The sequence below is a fragment of the Coccinella septempunctata genome, chromosome 5, assembly GCF_907165205.1.
Source record: "Coccinella septempunctata chromosome 5, icCocSept1.1, whole genome shotgun sequence".
NCBI lineage: Eukaryota > Metazoa > Arthropoda > Insecta > Coleoptera > Coccinellidae > Coccinella > Coccinella septempunctata.
Genome location: NC_058193.1, coordinates 30,392,197 through 30,409,971, shown reverse-complemented (window position 1 = coordinate 30,409,971; position 17,775 = coordinate 30,392,197). Strand labels below are relative to the sequence as shown.

The following is a 17,775-nucleotide window of genomic DNA, read 5'->3' as shown; positions in this document are numbered from 1 at the left end:
TTCTGACTTTCAACTCCGAATTCTGAGATACGAGTCAGAATTCCGACATGCAAGTCGGAATTCTGAGAAACAAGTCGAAATTCTGAGATACGAGTCGGAATTCTGAGAAACAAGTCGAAATTCTGAGATACAAGTCGGAATTCTGAAATACAAGTCGGAATTCTGAGATACAAGTCGGAATTCTGAGATACAAGTCGGAATTCCGACTTGTAAGTCGGAATTTTGAGATGCAAGGCAGGAGGTGGGCTGAAATAGGTCTAATGACTTTTGTTTTTTTTGCATTTGAATGTGTTTTTGGCTTCTTGGAGGAATTTAGGATGAATGAAATGATATTCTATTTTTCTCTTTGGTTGCACCATACCTGAGCTGTCCCAAAGCTTCGTGCTCAGTGCTTGAGAAAGCACTTGGGGTATTTCCGTACTCCCGTGAACTATGCTCCTGGGAACTTTTCAAAACCTTTCTTATGGCTTAGTGATTCGAGCACTTTATCGAAATTTCTACATCCAGTTTCATAATCAAGTTCAAAGTCACTTTAAGTTTCGTTTAGTGTCAGTTTCGGTAGGGTTAAAGAAAAGCTTTAAAATTGAAAGGGCTTTAAGTTTGATTATGAAACTGGCCGTAAGTCCTTAGCAATACCTATAAAGTGCTCGCGAGAGGCCTTTGAAAATGGTGTCAAAACACGAAGAAGCGATCGACTTATTGTCACCCTACGAGCATATATGGATACTACAGATATATTACATACTAGCTGACCCGGCAAACCTAGTTATGCCATTTAAATTATTTCTAGGGTAGATAATAATAACTAACTCATCGTGATTGCTCGATTGGTCGTAAGAAAAAGGAATGCCTTTTTTTTTCTGTACAATTTTTTTTGGGAATATTTTGTTATATAAACCTTGCCCTAACAATAATAAACACAACAAAAAAAGAATTGTCCAATTTGGTTTGATCGTTAGAACAATAAAGCATTTTGAAGTAAACCATAGATCCTCTTTTATTAATATAGAGATTATCATATTATCCTGATTCCCCGTAGGTAACGACGAACCCCTCAGAAGCTCTGTGAGCTTATCACAATCAATAACGTCCATTAAAACTTTTGAAAGCAAAGAGATAGGGTAGGTGTAGGTTAAGGGTCCAAATGTGCCTTGAATGAGACAAATCTGCTCTACAGAGGGCATTTTGCTCACATGATTCGGCAACAATCGAATGCAACAAAGCAAATGTCATTCGACCAATTCTAGCCCCACTACTGTCTTGCATCTCAGAATTCTGACTTGTATCTCAGAATTCAGACTTGTAACTCAGAATACCGACTTGCAAGTCGGAATTCCGACTTCAATCTCAGAATTCCGACTTGTAACTCAGAACTCCGACTTGCAAGTCAGAAATTCGACTTGTAACTCAGAATACCGACTTGTAACTCAGAATACCGACTTGCAAGTTGGAATTGCGACTTGAATCTCAGAATTCTGACTTGTAACTCAGAACTTCGTCTTGCAAGTCAGAAATCCGACTTGTAACTCAGAATACCGACTTGTAACTCAGAATACCGACTTGCAAGTCGGAATTCCGACTTTAATCTCAGAATTCCGACTTGTAACTCAGAACTCCGACTTGCAAGTCAGAAATTCGACTTGTAACTCAGAATACCGACTTGTAACTCAGAATACCGACTTGCAAGTTGGAATTCCGACTTGAATCTCAGAATTCCGACTTGTAACTCAGAACTCCGTCTTGCAAGTCAGAAATCCGACTTGTAACTCAGAATACCGACTTGTAACTCAGAATACCGACTTGCAAGTCGGAATTCCGACTTGAATCTCAGAATTCCGACTTGTAACTCAGAACTCCGACTTGCTAGTCAGAAATTCGACTTGTAACTCAGAATACCGACTTGTAACTCAGAATACCGACTTGCAAGTCGGAATTCCAACTTGTATCTCAGAATTCTGACTTGTAACTCAAAATTCAGACTTGAAATTCGGAATTCCGACTTGTAATTCAGAATTTTGACTTAGTAGGTCGGAATTATACATTTGGATTTTTTTTTGTGTGGCCCACCAGCGCTTTCGTAATAGTGTGTTGAATAATGGGATATTTTTTTCTAGCTTGTTTTACTTTTTGAAGTTCCACAATATCTATGGAAACCTCCACCATAAAATGAGAGAAATAATATATTCAACTCTTAATCTCCCCCAAAGGAAACTTTTCAACTCCTTTTTTACTTATCAAAACGAATTTCTCATTCGAAGCAACTCAAAAAAAAAAACGGAAAAGAATGCAAACCGCCCTAATTCCCCTTTTATACAGAAACTTTAACGGCAGAATCCAACGGTTTCACTCCATCCTGCCCAATCTCCCGAAGACGATATCCATTCACAAGTGGTTAAATAAATAAGGAAGAGCTTAAGCCCCAAATTACCGTCTCCAGGCCGCCTCCGGGTTAGCATTCAGAGACACCAGGCCCCTAGAAAATATTTCGGACTGTTTGATTGCGCGATTGTAAAACTTTTCACTCGGTCTGGCTATCGCCAGACGGAATTACGAGAGTTGAAAAATTGCAGTTAATTAAAATCGTACGTCTTCGAAATTTGGACGGACGTCGAAACGGTTCCCCTCTTTTGCTGTCTCGTTGCGGGGGATTTGGGTGTGGAGAAGTTTGATTGAATTTCTGGGACTATTAGAATTTCTTGTCGGCGGGGTTTGGGTAGATTTTATTGGAGCAGTAATTCCATCTTTGAAAAGAGTAGTCGGAGTTCAATGAGGTTATATTGAAGTGCATTAGATACCACTACCTTGAGATGTATCTGTGCCCCCAGTCAGGGTAGTTCTCACCAGTACGTCGTCTTTAGGTCACCTTGCTTCTGAAGATCATCCAAAGATGGATAAGGAAATGGAGAAGGGCAAGAGTAGCCTTCATACCGAAAACGTAAAAGGAAGATGGGACTGATCCCCGATCACTTAAACCAATTTTGAACGACGTTTCTGCGGAAAACGATGGAGAAAACAGGGGATAGCTATGTTTTAAAAGAAAATCTGGATGGTACACCATACCTAAATGGCAGCATGCTTACAGGGCAGACCGATAGACATAGACTGCTCTTTGTCAGCTGATCTAAGTCATCCAGAGTATTCTGAATAACATGTATGGAGGTGCACATATCCGAGGCATATGTGTTGGTCGAGAAGGAACTGACAAGGCGTGTTGCAGCCACTTCAAGGCGGAGTAATATCTCCCCCTTCTATAGAGCCTCCTTGTGGATTAGCTGCTCTTTAGGCTTACGCAGCTTGGCTTCGAGTATTTATGCTATACGACGACATAATTCTAATAGCAAAAGAGCCTCAAAATTATTGAGCAACGGTGCTTGTCAGTAGGGCTAAATATCAACGCAGCCAAGACCACAGCAATCCTATTTACCAGGAAAAGGAAACTTCCAGCTATGCAATCCATCTCTCTAAATGGAGGTAACAAAGAGTGGGAGACTGCCATCAACTATTCAGATAACAGTAGATAGAAAGCTCCTTCTATTAGTGTAGCAAAGCAATTTGATATTGGTTGTGTGCAGAAATCTGGCTGGTCAAACCTGTTGATGTTACCGAAGAAAAATACAACGATTAATGTACTTACATCGTGATTGAAAGACCAACACTTACTTATGAGGCAATAGTCTGGAACGCCTCAGCAAGTCAGAACAACACCTAGAGCAACTTTCGTTAGAATACAATGGCAGCTATCCAGTGTTTGTATCACTGTAATTATGAGAGAGTGCCCAACTACGGCACTGGTTGTCATTACAGATGTCACACATCTTCATCTCGTGATGAACAGATTAGCCCATGAGAGCCTGTGCCTATCTGGCCAAGTACAGCCCATCCGCAAATGGATGATTAAGAAAACCAGCACCGGGAGGACATTTCCGACGATGCTTCGTAGAGAAATAGATTGGGAATGGTAACTCACCTCCATATGGGGGTCTAGCAGATTATGTAGGCAGGAGGAACACACTCCAGATCGCTTAGTGAATGCCTCACCTTCGCAAACCAATGCAAAAAAATGCTTTTACGAGAAACAAGTAGGAGAGGGGAGGCAACCTCCTTGAAACCAACCTAGATACTGGAGTTCATCAGAACTCTGGAACTAGATGGCGGACTCTAGATGACATAAAGGCGAAAATAGCTCTCATGAGGTCTCTGTAGGTAGATTTTTCCTCACCACAGAAAGGTTGCGGGTCAATTAGTTAGGAGTTCGTACCCATTACGTGGCCAGTGTGTTTGCCATTTCATACTTTCCCTATTTCTTTGAGTTTCCTACGACACTCCCATACCATCTCAGAATATCTGACGTGAGAGCTCAGTTCTTTGATCGTAGCCAGACTAACAGATGGTTCCATAAAATTTCCAATTCAGATGCCTTGCAGCGCGCGAGTTGTATAACAATTGAGACTCAAGTAACGAGGGCCCGACTCAGATAGAGCGGCCACATTCTGAGGATGCAAGACACAAACTTCCCCAAAATAGCTTTGTATGGCGAATTCACAGAGGCAGCTCGGAAACCAGGAGGGCAGTATAAGCGGTTTAAGGATATACTGCATCAATCCCTAGAATCAGTCAATGCCAATCATAACTGGGAAAAACTAGCGTTAGACAGATCACAGTGGAGGTCTTTGGTCCACAGTTATAATGGAGACTCGAGAAGAAGTGTGGAAGGATCTGTAGGTCACGCTTGGGTCTCTTCAGTCACAGGAGGGCACACTGTCGCAAGTAGCCCTAAGAAAATATAAGTTAGATCGCATCAATAGTTTTGTTTTTGAGTCTTTTTGTAGATTTATTCTCGGTAACGGGATACAGCAATGATTATGATGATGACGTAGCCAGAGCATTCTGATGCTCTGGTGTATCGCTGTCACATTTTTGATAGCTTCTTTCTAGGTTAGGTTAGGTTAGGTTTTCTCCACGCATATTTCTTCAACGAAAAATGTTGTGTTTCTTCAATAATTAGTTGCCGTTCGTAATGAACGTGGGGCATTAGGTTCTTGATCGAAATAGACCACATAAAACGAACATCTTGAAAGTCTTTTACTGAAGTTCTCACAAGGTATGTCTCCATAATCGGTAAAAATTGGTGTGACTATTTCATCTCCCATATTCTCTCAGGGAGATTACTCTTTTCATCATTAGTTGATGTACCTTCACAAACGATATAGCTTTGGCTCGCAGACTCGGCAGTTTTGGCGTATAACCTTTCGGCTTTGGGTTCAAACCTACCGGATTTCAACATTCTTCTTTCAGTCAAAGCACCACTCCAACTGGAAAGCGACAAAGTGAAGGATCCGGATTATCTCGGAAATTATGTAATGCAATCGGAGCGGATTCGGCAGAGTAGTCCGGTGCATAAAAAGGTTGAGACGCGACAGTAGAAAAGGTGAAATGCTTGCTTAATATTCAGGAGTCAGCGCGCAAGATATATGGGAAATTAAGGAAGGATATCCGTGACGGTATTTTTCTGTGTAAACCCCTGCGATTTATGGGAATCATCCTGAATTACAGCCCTCGTTCTGCATTATACCGATGTTGGAGTCAGCAGTTTTCCGGACGAGTTGTTAGATTAACGATTTTTCCCCTGGAGTTTTTTCTTACGGGTGAGTTCTTCACATTCTTCATTCGAGTTGGGATATCAGCGAGCGTGGCTGTGCCGTGGGATCATACAGCATGGGGAATTCCAGTTTATTATTTCGGATGCTGATGTTATAGATACGAATGTGGGGAAAACATTCCTGAAATATTGCTTTCTCCAAACTCCATTCCGAAGTTTAGATTGTGTTTTTTCTCGTAGTGGGTTGAGCTGGGATTGATATTTTTGCATTGTACGGACAGATCCTTTGCCAATCTAGGTAGTATATTGAAGATATAAATGGGTTTCATTGCACTGTGACCATTAGATCTATTTTGCCTTCCATCAAGGCTTTTCTCGATATTACATGGTCTACAGCTCTCCCTCCAGTCTCAGAGTTGTAATGAACTCCAAAATCTGGGATGGATTCAAGGAGGAAGGAGGAACACTTCTAGAACTTTCCTGCCCAAAGCAGGACTGCGTCACTGCAACCTCAAGGTCTATTGTGCCCTCCATCAGAGCTGTTCTCAGCGCCCTCTACAGCTTGCCTTCCAGCTCCAGAGTTCCAAGTCCTCATTCCGCCTATAATTTTTTCGTCCAAGGCATTCCTTACATAGGCTTGCAATGGCGAGGCATTCTGTAACCAGGTGAACAGTATTGATCCTTTCCTTGTTAGATTCATCAAGAGTATTTTCTATTGGTATCTTCCTACTCCAGAAACTCTTTCCTACAGGTGCATTTTGCTATACCACTGAAACAGTCTGGAACAGTAAGTGGCATTTGTTCACCATTTCTGGCGAATGTGATGGCTTTCTCGTTTCCTTTGATTCCAGAGTGACCTGGAACCCAGGCTAAGGAGACCTTGTTGTTCTTGCCTATTTCATTGAGCTTCCTTTGGCACTCTCATCTCAGCTTTGAGTCGATGATATAGGAAATCGGTGCTTTGATAGCGGCTTGACTATCAGAATGGATAACTATTATATCATATGTTACATCCTTGATAGTTTCTTTCCAGGTTTATGTCCACGCATCTTTCGATTTCAAGCATTTTTGCCTGAAAAACATGCGAGTAGTAGCCTAACGATGGTGCATATTTGGTACTTGCCCCGTATATTCCAGCACGTTGTGGTTGTGTTTTTGAACTATCAGTATACCATTTGATGGTATTAACTTCGAAATTCTGGGTATTGTATTCCTTTCCCATTTTTCTCTTTCACAAAGCATCGTGTTAAAGTTCTTCTCAATGCTTACTGGTAAGGTTCGCTGATATGATGTATTTGGTCAGAGATGACCAGACTTTCTGATTCCTTAATTTCCCTGGATAGCTTTAGGATGGCCTTATGGGCTAATCTATCAATCACAAGGTGCAGAAGTTTGGTATTTGTAATCATCTCCAATGCCCTCTACTTGGGCACAGTCTCATAGCCAACCACCATGACTAGGAGTACTAGGAGTAGATGCTGACCATGTCTTATTTGACGTCGTCAAAGGAATGCAATGCTCACCTCGACGAGAAAAAAACGATTTGCCAGTAGACGCTACAAAGTATAACAATACCGAAGCGCCACCTGGCAGATCTAACTCAATTCACTTTATTAACTGTCTGAGAGTTGAAAATTTTAAATGATGGGGTTTGATTTGGATATTTGTTGATTTTATATTAATGAATTCAATGTGAGTAGCTTAATTCATTTCGAAGTGTAATTTTTGGGCATTTCACTTAGGGGGAGTCCGGGAGACCTGCTCAGGTAGGAGACTTGAACCACCTCAAATATTTAAATTCAAATTTCGCGCTACCGTAAATAGTTTACGACATTCTCGTTACAAGGCACAACTAGTGGTGGCTCCATTTTGGCCGCCATCAGAACATTTCGGGAGTGACAGGGTTGAACGTGATTTTGTTGTTAATAGGAAGTAAAAAATTGAATAATTTTTGTTTGTTACACTGTCTGAAAAGTTTAATATGTGCGTGGTGTTATTAAGTTTCATTGCTTTCATTGATTAATATTGTTTTATAAAGGATGAGCCTCTTCAATAATAGTTGTAAAAGTTTCAAGAAAATATCTGTAGAATAGACTAAAAGGGAGTGCGGGAGACTTGACCCATGCTATGGTCGAGAGACATAATCAGTGGTCCAAGTTTCCCGCACTGAGCTTAGATAAAAGTTTGCTTCAAAAAAAAGAAATTTAATAATAGAAATAAATATATAAAAAGATACAAAGGTTCCAAAAGTGAAAAACATCTCGGAAATAAGTGAGAGTGACTTTAAAATAGAAAATATGTGTTCCATACGCTGATACATCTGATGATGAAAACCTTGACCTAGACAATTGTTGGTAATTGGAAATTGTTTCCTTTCAATGTTTTTCCTGATAAACAAACTTATGGTCAAGTCTCTCTCGCCCCCTGTTCAGCTATCACATGGGTTAAGGAGACATGGGCCAATTTTCGGTTCGTAAAGAAAAAATTGCTTGACTCAAAATGTTCATCTCACCATCTCTCTACTATTATCTATCGGTTGCATTTTTTCTTAATATATATTTTATTATAGTTCCTACTTAATCAAAAGACTTTGATACTGATAGTCAATGAACCTAAAATTAGTAAAAAGCAAGGAGATTGATTAAAATTGCGTTAAATAAATAAATATGATGAAAACACAAAACACTATGTCATTTTGTACCTACTTCCCCTACAACTTAAGTGGCTTTAGAGTGGAAAGGGTTTCAACTGCTTGTTAATCAGTGAAAATGAAAATACCTGAATTAAATCCACCATAAAACTCCTTCCCCAATCCCCAAACATCAGCGGACTAATATCGCCAGTAGATATATAGCTTTTCGCTCAAAGAACCTCGCGCTCCGAATACGGAGGATCCCCTCACCTCTCTACCCCCATGATAAACAGCCTTTAGACATCCCTGATTAGAATTCTAATAAGTGAGCCTTGTGTCTTTCAGAGCCGGACACCGAAATAGTTGGAGCCCCCGAGCTTTTCATCGATCGCGGAAGCACCATCAACCTCACCTGCGTCGTCCGGCATAGCCCGGAGCCCCCCGCCTACATATTCTGGAACCACAACGAAGCTGTGAGTATTAATTTCGCTTTGTGCGAGAGTGGTATTATATAAGCAATATGAAGGAATATTCCATCTTCCGGGGATGATTTTAATGCGTTAGATTCATGTTTTTATCGATTCATTGAGGTGTATTCTGATGGCATAGGTATATCAAGATGATTCCATGAAAGATGTGAAGTTGCTGCTTCAATCAAACACGTCCCAAGCCCTCGTCAAGGCCACCTGAACGATCTAGCTAGGACATATAGTTCTTAACCTTCCATTGACCCTTTTTTTCTAGTTAACAACTGTGGCTACTGTCAAGTTCAAATGTGTATACTCCATTCACTTTTATTTTAGCACTCGGTTGGCCATGGAAATTTGACACATTTCACTCTGTATAGTACGAAAATGTGAGGGTATGACGCTTGTCAAAACATTTTTGGGTTTTAAATCAACGCTATGTTGTCCGTTCTACGTAAAAGTTTCTGTTATTACGTATATCACAATGTCGAATCTCTTCGGAAAATATGTGACGAACATAATTGAAGTTTATACAAACTGATTGAAGGCATACCAAATCCAGTTATTTGCATGGAGTATACAAGAGATCAGTATAATATCATAATATGCACTAGCTTGAGGAGAGTTAACGTTCGTTATATTCTTTGGCTAAAGTTTGAATACGTTGAATCAGTTGTAGATTTCAAAAATATTAACTCTATGATGAAATGTATATGATGTAGTGGTTGGGAATGAGTATCTCCTGAAGGAATTAAGAGATTATTACAAGAATATTAAATTCTTCAACAAAAATCATCTTGCATAAATATAAGTAAAAGGAATTAAAGGAAGTTTCAAGTCAAGATGAACTAAGCCATTGAACAAAAATTTCACATGAATTAACAGAACAACTGGCGCGTATTTGTGGCTGTTCATCTTAATACATTGATATAATGATAATAATACTTAGGTATTTATTGGTACCTTAAGACATTTACAATGTATAGGACTAGTCAAATGAAAATAGATAAATCAATTTTCGGGAACTTATTCTACGATGACATTCATCGAAAATCCTGTAGTAAACTTTTCGCATTAATTCACTCAAACATAAAATTCTCAAATGCCACCACATTTTTGGGTCTCCCAATAGAAGGAAATTCTTTGTCATCCTCTTCATTCACAATCTTTCTGATTGTGGAAATATTCAGCTGAAATATGAGTCATTTAGATTCAGATGAAACATTCGACAAATTCACTTACATTGAATATGTTCGGTACCGTCTAACGTATTGTATATTTTAGAATAGGGTATAACTATTTGAATGAGCGGACCTGAATTCTGAATAGCACTTTCTGAAACCCTGTCTCTTTTTTCTGACATTAACGACATTTCATGAGTGCCAACCTTACTCCGTTCTATAGTTACAAAAACTTGAGAAAATTATTTCATGGCCAACCGACTGCTAAAATAAATTTATATGGAGTATGGTTAATATTATTTTATATTATATTAGTCGTAAGACAGGGATATCACTTTTATATCTATTATATTATCATAATATGATAATATGGTATCCTATTTCTGAGTTAAAGGAAAAATAGAAGAAGGACGTTGCAGTAATCTTGAGGAATAGTTAAATTCATCGACACTCAGTAGAGTAATAAGAAGGTTTAATATGCTAATATGTTTGTAAATGTCAGTCTATTTTTCTTTTAAAATCCCTGTTTTTCGGCTTATTCAGCAACATGACGATGATGTCTATTTTCAATCAGAAACGTTGCCACAACACCAAATCCCTGTTAATCTAAATAGAAAGATGGGGATATTTATGCCATCCCTTCATCAGAACCAGAACTCAAATATTAATACGAATGATTCAAACAGAAATATCCCCGGCGCAAGATTATTGAAAAGTTCCGGTGCTTGATGAAGGGCTTTTATATGGATGGCGAGATATTGCAGTGAAAATTAGGAGGAACAAACCGAACTTTGTCAATGGACTTTGGGAGTTGAAAGAATTAAATGCTAGGCTGTCAAAGGGGAGTTCATAACTTGTAGAAAGTCTTTTGAGAGGTACTCGTTTGTGATTGCATAGAGTGACTTTGACTTTATAATAAAGTGAATGTTCTACGCCTTGAGATTTCGATTACACTACGAACAAAAACATGTCGCAACTTGGATAAAAAAAACTAACAACGTTACTGGAATCTTATAGAAGTTTTATTTGAATATTTCTTCATCATTTCATTTCACTTTAACTTTCGTCTAGACACTTATACAGGCAAAATCAAAATTTACACCTGAAGGATCACAAAAGAGATGATAAAATGAATAGGACTTTAAATATCGACCTATGAAAGAAAGTTATCGCCTCTATAAACAAAAAAATTTAACCATCAAATCGAGAACCTCAATAGTGGCATATTATTCGATTAATTGGATAAATAATTCCTGCAGTTTAGGGAGATATCAAAGGAATTTTGAATATCATTATACCGGGTGATTTGTTAACTTAATCGGAAACTGCCTTCAGGGGATATAATGGTTTTAATTTTTATTCAAATCAGAAATGAAACCTGTATACAATATTATATGAGGATGTTTGTATTCCTATATCCACCAAAGTGTTTGCAATCTTATCAGGAATAGCCTGTAGATGGACTTCTACAACTTCTCCATTACTGCCACATTGTATATGCCATTCCTCTAGGGACTTTTTCGAAATATGACTGAAACGAGAATATCCTGCTTTATGGTTGATTAACTAATGATAGTAAACGGTTTTTCTGACTTTCCTTCGTGTCTATCAGTTATATGCAGCTGAATCCGAACTCTTTAACCCTCTAGATTCACAAGATACGCACGCCAAAGGCCAACTCTACTTCTTAGGGTTACACCCTGACCCTCCGAGTTGGCAAAGTTCACAAACACCAGAATTAATTCGGATTTTCGACAATTCTCAACACTAGAAACAGCTGCCCGAACTCCTGCGGTCGGCATCATCGCAATTATAGAATGGTTGGAAAAACTGGAGGGTCCATTATGAACTTTAGGAATTGCCAGTGTTGTTGGTTCGATGTTTCGTTGAACCCCTTAACCGAGCCAGAGATTTCGAATAAGCTAATTTTGGCGAATCGAATAAGTTCTGATGAGGTCACACCGCAAAAAAAATAGCTGCTATATTGAATGTATCAACCCATTTTCTGGGAACGCTGACGAAGACAGGACTTCACCAGGGTAAAAGTTAACTTGGGATGAAGGTTTTATTCATTTGACAACCCTGCGTTCTCGGGTAGATAGATGAGGAAACCTTTCTCCCAATGAACACACAATGTGTAGGTACTACCCTGCGCAAAAAAATTAACGCTCATTATGGAAATCTCAAATTTATTCTACAACTGAAGGTGTTCTCAATGATAATTATTTTTATCAGAATTATGCATGCATATGTTATCCACTTTCAACGATTTTCTTCAATACAGATGTTTTTTTCCAGCAGGAATAAAAAAAGATGATATTATCAGATTTTGAATGTATTGGCTCCATTCTAAAATCAGTTGTTCTCGATTAATTCTAGGGATCAATAGTTTTTCTTTCGTTTGATTTTCTACACTCGATCGCTATGCAACGCGAAACACGCAATTTGACCCAAGAGGAATGTGCCCAAGCGGTAGTTTTGCGAGAAGAAGGGTAGACATACACAAGAATTGCAGAAAGGTTTAGAGTTTCCCATACAAGTGTGTCCAGAATGTTGTAGTGATTCAGGTAGACAGGTATGAATGTCCGAAGACCAGGACAGGGTAGACCACGGGTAACAACTGCCATTCAAGAACGTTACTTGAGAGTTTCTTCGTTGAGACAACGGTTTGCAACCGCTCGCCTCCTTCTAATTCAGCTTGAGCAAACTCATGAGGTGCAAATTAGCACTCAGACAATAAGGAATCGCCTCAGAGAATATGATTTAAAGCCTCGTGTCGCGGCAAGAGGACCAGCTCTTACCCCAGTCCATCGAAGGGCGCGTTTGGATTTTGCGAGAGAGCATATCTATTGGGAAGAGGCCGATTAAGAAAGAGTTCTCTTCACAGATGAGTCTAGATTCTGCCTCTACCATTGTGATCGGCGTTCCCTTGTATACAGACGTCCACATGAAAGATATGCTCAGTGCAATTTCCTGAATACTACTGGTTTCGGGGGAGGATCGATTATGGTATGGGGTGGAATATCTTTGACTACTCGCACAGACCTAGTGGTCGTTGATAATGGAGCTATGAATGCTGATAAGTATATAAGGAACATTCTTGAAGAGCATGTAGTGCCATTTGCCCCATACATTGGTGAAAATTTCATTTTTATGGACGATAATGCCAGACCCCATCGTGCGCGCATCGTTCAGGAGTACCTTGAAGAGGTTGAAGTCTCTCGAATGGAATGGCCAGCAAGAAGTCCAGATCTCAATCCGATTGAGCAGGTTTGGGAAAACCTCAATAGAAGGCTGAGAAGTTCAGAAAATCATCCAGCTACTCTTAATGACTTAGGAATCCAACTCGGAGAAATCTGGGAAGGATTAGATCAGAACATTTTAAGATCACTCATTTTTAGTATGAACCGTCGTTGCCCAACGCAAGGGGTGGAAATACCAAGTATTAAATCACTTATCAGCATTTCAGTATTTTGAAAATTGTTCATTTCACTTCTTTCATATAAGATTCGGTGAAATTCTGAATTTTTCTTCCATTTGATGTGTCTTGTTTCGTTCAAAACCTTCCCGAGAGAACATAAAAAATAAGTTATAAAGTCAATGTAGAGTTAACTTCCATTAAAATTGAGATTTTCAGAATGTGCGTTGATTTTTTTGCGCAGTGTATGTGTACGTGGTGGGGGAACTGGTCTTCAATTTTGTAACTCAAACTGAGTCATACATTGATTTCACCTATAATCAACGTTATCTTTCTCTCTAATAAACGCACCCACGTGTATTACACGTTCATATATGGTGGGGAAAGTGTTAAACATATATTCAATAAAAAGTAGGGAATAATACATCAACGTTAGATGAGAAACCTTCAAGAAACCAGTTAAGTTATTGTAATCACCAAGAAGAAACGTTTCATTGTCGTGCTATATCAAGTTCACTCAGTAAGAATTGAGAAACGTTACATAAACGTTGAAGAAAAACCATTCAGCAACCCGTTACTGTAACCACCAATCAGAAACGTTTTTTTAACTTCCTTGCTCAGCGTATATTGAATAAGAAGTAAGAAACGTCACATAAACGTTGAATACAAAACTATTCAACAACCCGTTGCTCCTACTGCCAATATAAAACGGTCAAGTTCGCTCAGTAAGAATTGAGAAACGTTACATAAACGTTGAATAAAAACCATTCAGCAACCCGTTCCTGTAACCACCAATCAGAAACGTTTTTCTAACGTCTTTGCTCAACGTATATTCAATAAGAAGTAAGAAACGTCACATCGGCGTTGAATACAAAACTATTCAACAACCCGTTGCTCCTACTACCAATATAAAACTATCAGCATTAACATTGTGATTTTTTCTCGCAGATCATCAGTTATTCGAGCTCCAGGGGCGGAGTAAGTGTAGCTACTGAACGTGGCGAAACTAGCCGTAGTGTTCTTCTCATCCAGAAGGCTAGACCCACCGATTCTGGAACCTATCAATGTAACCCCTCCAATGCAAAATCCGCCAACGTCACAGTCCACGTTCTAAATGGTACATAACCTCATTTTACACACCTGTCACGCCAATAACCTCCAAAATTTTCAGGAGAGCAACCTGAAGCGATGCAGCACGGAGGCAACCAGCGCATGGGACCTTCTCTTGGAGCTCTGGCTTTCATCTGCTACGTCCTCCTGGTCTACTGCTAACCTATAGAGCGTTCGGCTCTTTGTGTCACTTCAGACGGCCGCTGGTCATCGGCAACCATCGTACATGTCATGTAGACTATTATTGTATATACTATTATAAAAATTTTATGGAAAACTGGTAGCTTTAAGACATCTGTTGATTTGTGTCCGTTTCTGTTGCCACATCACTCTATGTATTATAAACTTTGAACCGACACTATTTATTTTAATAAAATACCAAAATTTTACAGAGCTTTTTCTTTACCTTTGATGGAACATTTCCTGCCATGACTTAAGAGAAAATCTATGAGGAAAATGCTGGAAGTATGACTGTATGTTCTCCAATGATCATCAGTGGTGAAAAGGTAGGTTTTCTATTATGGTTTTCAGAGTTTCATGATAAGATTGAAGATAACTTGTAAATACATTTTGGGAAGAATTACTGTGTAATTGGAAATTGATAATACGAAATTGATTTTCATGATTGAACTACAATTTTCGTCTGTATTTCTATATCGTTCTCCTGATTCATTTTCATCTTTCATCCTGAGGATTTGACTTATCATCCAGAATTCATGTTCAATCACCAGATAATTCGATAGAATGTAAAACATCATCCCTTCAGTATTCACTAATGTTATCGAGGGTTGCACTAATCAGAGGCTAACCCAAGAATGTTAACGAGGTTAAATTTAACGATCGATGTATTTGCTATTTAAATGAAACCCCCAATCCGGCAACCAATACTCATTGGCCGCAGACTTATAACTGCTACAACCAGGCTGATCAACTAATACACAGGCGATTAGCAAGTTTGTTGTGGATAAACCCCGTATTCAAATTCCTTTTCGTTCGAATGCTATATGGAATAATTCTGATTGACGCTCCGAACCAGAACAATATTAACATAGCAGCTCAAACTAATTGATATGGAAGTTTGGAGTAGGATCAACATTAGGAACTGTTGATATTGAACTGGAGTTCAAAGCACGCATCTGATCAAATCAGTTTGGAGATGTATCGGAAGTCCTTATTGTAGGAAATTCAGTTCTGAATGCAATATTTGATTGAACATGTCAGTGTGGAGCTGATTGAGTTAGGAAGTACTTGGCTTTTGAGGGAGCAGCTTTCTGAGAATTCGAGTTACATTCTGAGGGCTAAACTGGCAGCAATATATTCAGGCGAAGACTGACGCGGGATTCTAGACGTCATCATTTTCTAGATTGAATGAAGGTAAAATCTAGCGAATTTAGTGCTTAATTAATTAAACATGGCAAATGACAGTTATCAGGCACTTGGGTTCAAGACTTTTCAAATGGACAGTACAATGTGTATACGAAACCAATAGATAGGTCATTTCATATACTTACAGGGTGAGTCTTTTACTGGTACAAATATTTCAACAGTAGATTCTTGAGGTCAAAAGAAACACATTTTTTTTAACCATTTTTTCCGAATCGGTTCAGTTTAAAAGATACAGGCTGTTGAAAAATCGTAAAAAAATATTATCTTCTGTTCTATCTCACAAACGGTTCAATCGAATTGAATGAATTTCGGAATATAGTTTTTCATTTATTCGATGAATCATTTTCGAACACAAGATATCACCCACGTCTTCCAGTTCTCTCATTATGACAGTTACGAACCATAAAAATACCAAAAATTCGAAGAACCCAACATTTGATACTAAGTTGGACGCTGTCTAATGAATACCTGAACGTTTTATAAACTAAAAGTATTCCTCATTTTCTCATATAATGCGCCGTTTTCGAGTAATTCGTTCACAAATAAAAAATATCTGTGATATTCGGAAGATTGAGCATGTGGCTGAATGCAACTCTGGTAAAAAAAACATAGTATAGTGTCACAGATTTAGCTTATTATTATTAGCTTATAATTATTCTGAAGCACATTATAAAAACTTAAAATGGCCATATCTCTTTATCAGGGTTGAATAGGAAAAAATGGTATAGAAAAAAAGTGTTTCTTTTGACCTAAAAATCTACTGTTAAAATATTTGTAAGAGTCAAAGACTCACCTTGTATAAAACTAATTCCTCCATAAAACAATTGAATTCAAACAATCATTGTTTGTACGTGAAAGGTTTTTCTTTTTTGTTTTCGGCGGAAAATTTTGTTTTCTGTGATACAATCATAAGGAAGGGCGAAAATTCTTCCAGAGCGCCTTGCCCAATTGACAAAATCCATGCTATAAAAATAAAAATTAATGTCGACTTATAAAAATGGCCCAGCATCAAAGTTGACCCGGGTCCAAATTGAAAGGGGGAAACGTAGATGATCACCAGAATGTCCAGAATTGAGCTTATTTAACCGGAAAACAGTCTTTCCAATGGAACATCCGGAGAAGCATTCCAGGCCAATAATTAAATAATGCAGGGAGATAATTAAATAGTAGGGAAACTCGAGTGGTGACAATATGGCGCTTACGACTCCGCTTCGAAAGTTATTCTCGTGAATGCCTTTTATAGCTCATCACAAAGGGTGAGGGACTAAATTAATGTTTTTTTTTTCGTTTTCCAGACTTCTGCCATGATCCCTCCCTTTGTTCTTGAAAAACGACGAATTTCGACTGGGTAAATGTGGAGCGTGCCATTCGAATCATGCATGATACGGATTTAATCGTTGAACACGAGATAGAAGAATCAAGAGTAGAATTCCTCACGAGACAGGGATATTAAAGTGACAAGACAAATAGGCAAATTGCATTAAAAACCTACCTCTGAGTCTCTTTTACGCCTGATGCTGACATCGGACATATATGCAGGGTTATCCAACGAACACTTAACACCTATACTCCATTCACTTTTATTTTAGCACTCGGTTGGCCATGGAAAATTGACACATTTCACTCTGTATAGTACGAAAATGTGGGGTTATGAAGCTTGTCAAAACATTTTTGGGTTTTAAATCAACCCTATATTGCCCGTTCTACGTAAACGTTTCTGTTATTACGTATTTTATCACAATGTCGAATCTCTTCGGGAAATATGTGACGAACATAATTGAAGTTTATACAAACTGATTGAAATCATACCAAATCCAGTTATTTGCATGGAAAATTCAAGAGATCACTATAAAATCATAATATGCACTAGCTTGAGGAGAGTAAATGTTCGTTATCTTCTTGGTCTAAAGTTTGAATAGGTTACATCAGTTGTATATTTTAAAAATATTAACCCGAAGATGAAATGCATATGATGCAGTGTT

General features: G+C 38.5%; 1 protein-coding gene across 2 annotated transcripts in view; it reads left to right on the top strand.

The window, feature by feature from the left end:
• The window catches only part of LOC123314162 (lachesin-like), a 251,270-nt gene extending 236,474 nt beyond the window's left edge, over window positions 1-14,796 (top strand). For both annotated transcript variants that reach the window (XM_044899284.1, XM_044899282.1), the window contains exons 4-6: window positions 8,577-8,704; window positions 14,246-14,414; window positions 14,469-14,796. In XM_044899284.1, the coding sequence (XP_044755219.1) occupies window positions 8,577-8,704; window positions 14,246-14,414; window positions 14,469-14,569 (398 nt within the window). In that variant the 3' untranslated portion in view covers window positions 14,570-14,796. The remainder of the gene's footprint in view (window positions 1-8,576; window positions 8,705-14,245; window positions 14,415-14,468) is intronic.
• Window positions 14,797-17,775: the final 2,979 nt, after the last annotated feature.